This window comes from Aotus nancymaae, unplaced genomic scaffold (genome assembly GCF_030222135.1).
Source record: "Aotus nancymaae isolate 86718 unplaced genomic scaffold, 86718_ANA_hifiasm-v0.15.2.pri h1tg000007l, whole genome shotgun sequence".
Taxonomy (NCBI): domain Eukaryota; kingdom Metazoa; phylum Chordata; class Mammalia; order Primates; family Aotidae; genus Aotus; species Aotus nancymaae.
The window spans coordinates 49,141,200-49,143,642 of NW_026988418.1; the positions used below are offsets into that span (position 1 = coordinate 49,141,200).

At 45.2% G+C, this 2,443-nt stretch overlaps 1 protein-coding gene across 1 annotated transcript; it reads left to right on the forward strand.

The window, feature by feature from the left end:
• Nucleotides 1-423: 423 nt before the first annotated feature.
• On the forward strand, nt 424-1,075 carry ERVH48-1 (endogenous retrovirus group 48 member 1, envelope). Its single transcript, XM_021666434.2, is given in 3 exon segments — nt 424-435; nt 669-768; nt 771-1,075. Coding segments are annotated over 3 exon segments (417 nt in total).
• Nucleotides 1,076-2,443: the final 1,368 nt, after the last annotated feature.

Consider the following 2,443-nt stretch of genomic DNA (forward strand, 5'->3'; position numbering starts at 1 on the left):
CCACGCCTCTCCCTGTAGATACCTCCTCGTCCTCTCATCGTAACTGTCTTGCAGGCAAAGACATGTTTATCTGCCAACCTGACCCTCACAAAAAGCTACAACCAAAGTGGACAGGCCCCTACACTGTGATACTCAGCATGCCAACTGCAGGGAGAATCCAAGGACCCCCCACTGGATCCATCGCACCAGGGTCAAGCTCATCCCCGAGGCTACTTCTTCCTCCAGAACATCAACAGCTAAGTGGTCATCCAGGCCAATTTCTCCTACCAAGCTTAAATTAACCAAAAATTTTCTTAAGGACCAAAACTCCCTGGAAAGTCTAAACATGAGGAAGACTAATCACCTGCTTTCAGAAACAACCTGCATTGCCCCAACCACTTGCTGTGCCTCACTTCAAACCAAATTTTTTTTTTTTTAATTGAGATGGAGAGTCTTGTTCTGTTGCCCAGGCTGGAGTGCAGTGGCATGATCTAGGCTCACTGCAACCTCCACCTCCTGGGTTCAAGTGATTCTCCTGTCTCAGCCTCCCGAGTAGCTAGGATTACAGGTGTCCACCACCATGCCCAGCTAATTTTTTGTATTTTAGTAGAGACGGGGTTTCGCCATTTTGCCCAGGCTAGTTTTGAACTCCTAACCTCAGGTGATCCGCCTGCTTTGGCCTCCCAAAGTGCTGGGATTCAACCAAAATTCTTAATACAGAAATATCCCTCACGACAATCCTAATACTGTCCATAGCTGTCCTGCTGTGCACAGCAGCCCCTCCAAGCTGCATGAGTGTTATCAGTCTTTCCACTATGGAGGGAAAATGCAATAATCCTGTACTTACCATACTCATAGGGAAAAAGCCTACTATGGAACTTTAGTCAAGGAATGCGGTGAATCAGGGAAAAGTTATTATAAAGTAAAAAATCTAGAAGTATCTGGCAGTCGTAATGGGGCTATATGTCCAAAAGGTAAGCAGCAGCTTTGCTTCACTAAAATTGGACAATGGGGTGTAAACACTCAAGTGCTAGAAGACATAAAGAGACAACAGATTATAGCCAAAGCAAAAGCCAAAACCAACAACTCCCCCTAAGATCACCCATAGTAATTCCATCCCTTTATACAAAACTACAAGCAGACACATCCCTGCCCAAGCCAGGAAAAAAACGTGATCTAGGAGAACACATCGTGCTTGCCATGAACATGTCCAATTGCTGGGTACGTGGGGGAGCTTGTATGAGTGAACAGTGGCCGTAGTATGGGGTAGACATTCCCCCTTACTTACTATCATCCCAAAATTCTAGCTTCACTTTCTCTCCTCAGGAACACCTGAAGTCCTGGACACTTACCAACCAAGTAAGAGGGATGGTATGCATATCCCTCAAGTGGACTAATAAACCCCATCGCACCGTAGGTGAAAACCCCTGTCATTAAACCCTAACAGTCAATGCCTCCACAGCAGAGTGGTGGCCAAAGTTACCCCAGGAGCCTGGTCTCCTTCTAAGTTAAGCTACTTCAATTGTGTCTTGTCAAAAGAGGTCTGGTGCTGTACAAACACCACTAACCCTTATGCTGCATACCCCTGCCTAAGTGCATTATGGGACAATCCTATGAACACCAGCCTGCAATGGATTGCCCCTGACGGATTCTTTTGCATATGTGGAACCCGGCTTGCTCATGGCTACCTCATCACTGGCAAGGTACTTGCTTCCTAAGCACTATTCAACCTGGATTCTTTTTACTTCCAAAGCAGGTGGGCGTCACCCTCGGAGTCCCTGTGTATGATAACCTAAACAGAGAAAAACAATCCTTAAAGGTCGGAGGAAGCTAAAGATGGCAAGAGGATGAGTGGCCTCTGCAATGGATCATCAAATATTATGGTCCAGCCACTTGGGCTGAGGATGGTTCATGGGGTTATTGCACTCCAATACATATGCTAAATAGAATAATTAGACTGCAGGCTGTTGTAGAGATAATCACTAACCAAATCGCCTCAGCCCTGGAAATGCTGGCACAACAACAAAACCAAACACGTGTGGCAATTTATCAAAACAAACTAGCACAAGACTACTTATTAGCAGAGGAGGAGGGGGAGGTCTGTTGGTAAGTTTAGTATCTCTAACTGTTGTCTTAACATAGACAACAACGGAAAAGCAGTTCTAGAAATCACTTCAAACATCAGACAAGTAGCCCATGTACCAGTCCAAACCTGGAAGGGATGGGACCTGACAAACCTTCTAGGAGGATGGTTCTCTAACTTAGAAGGATTTAAAATGCTGGTAGGGACAGTAATCTATCGTTGGGCTCCTCCTGTTTCTCCCTTGTGTTATCCCATTGATAATAAAAACCATTACAACTCTTGTTGAAACTACAATTAACCACCAGGCAGTCCTGCTACGACGACACAATAGATACCAACCTGTCTCTCAAGAATACCCCCAAAATTAAGTTTCTCTTCCTT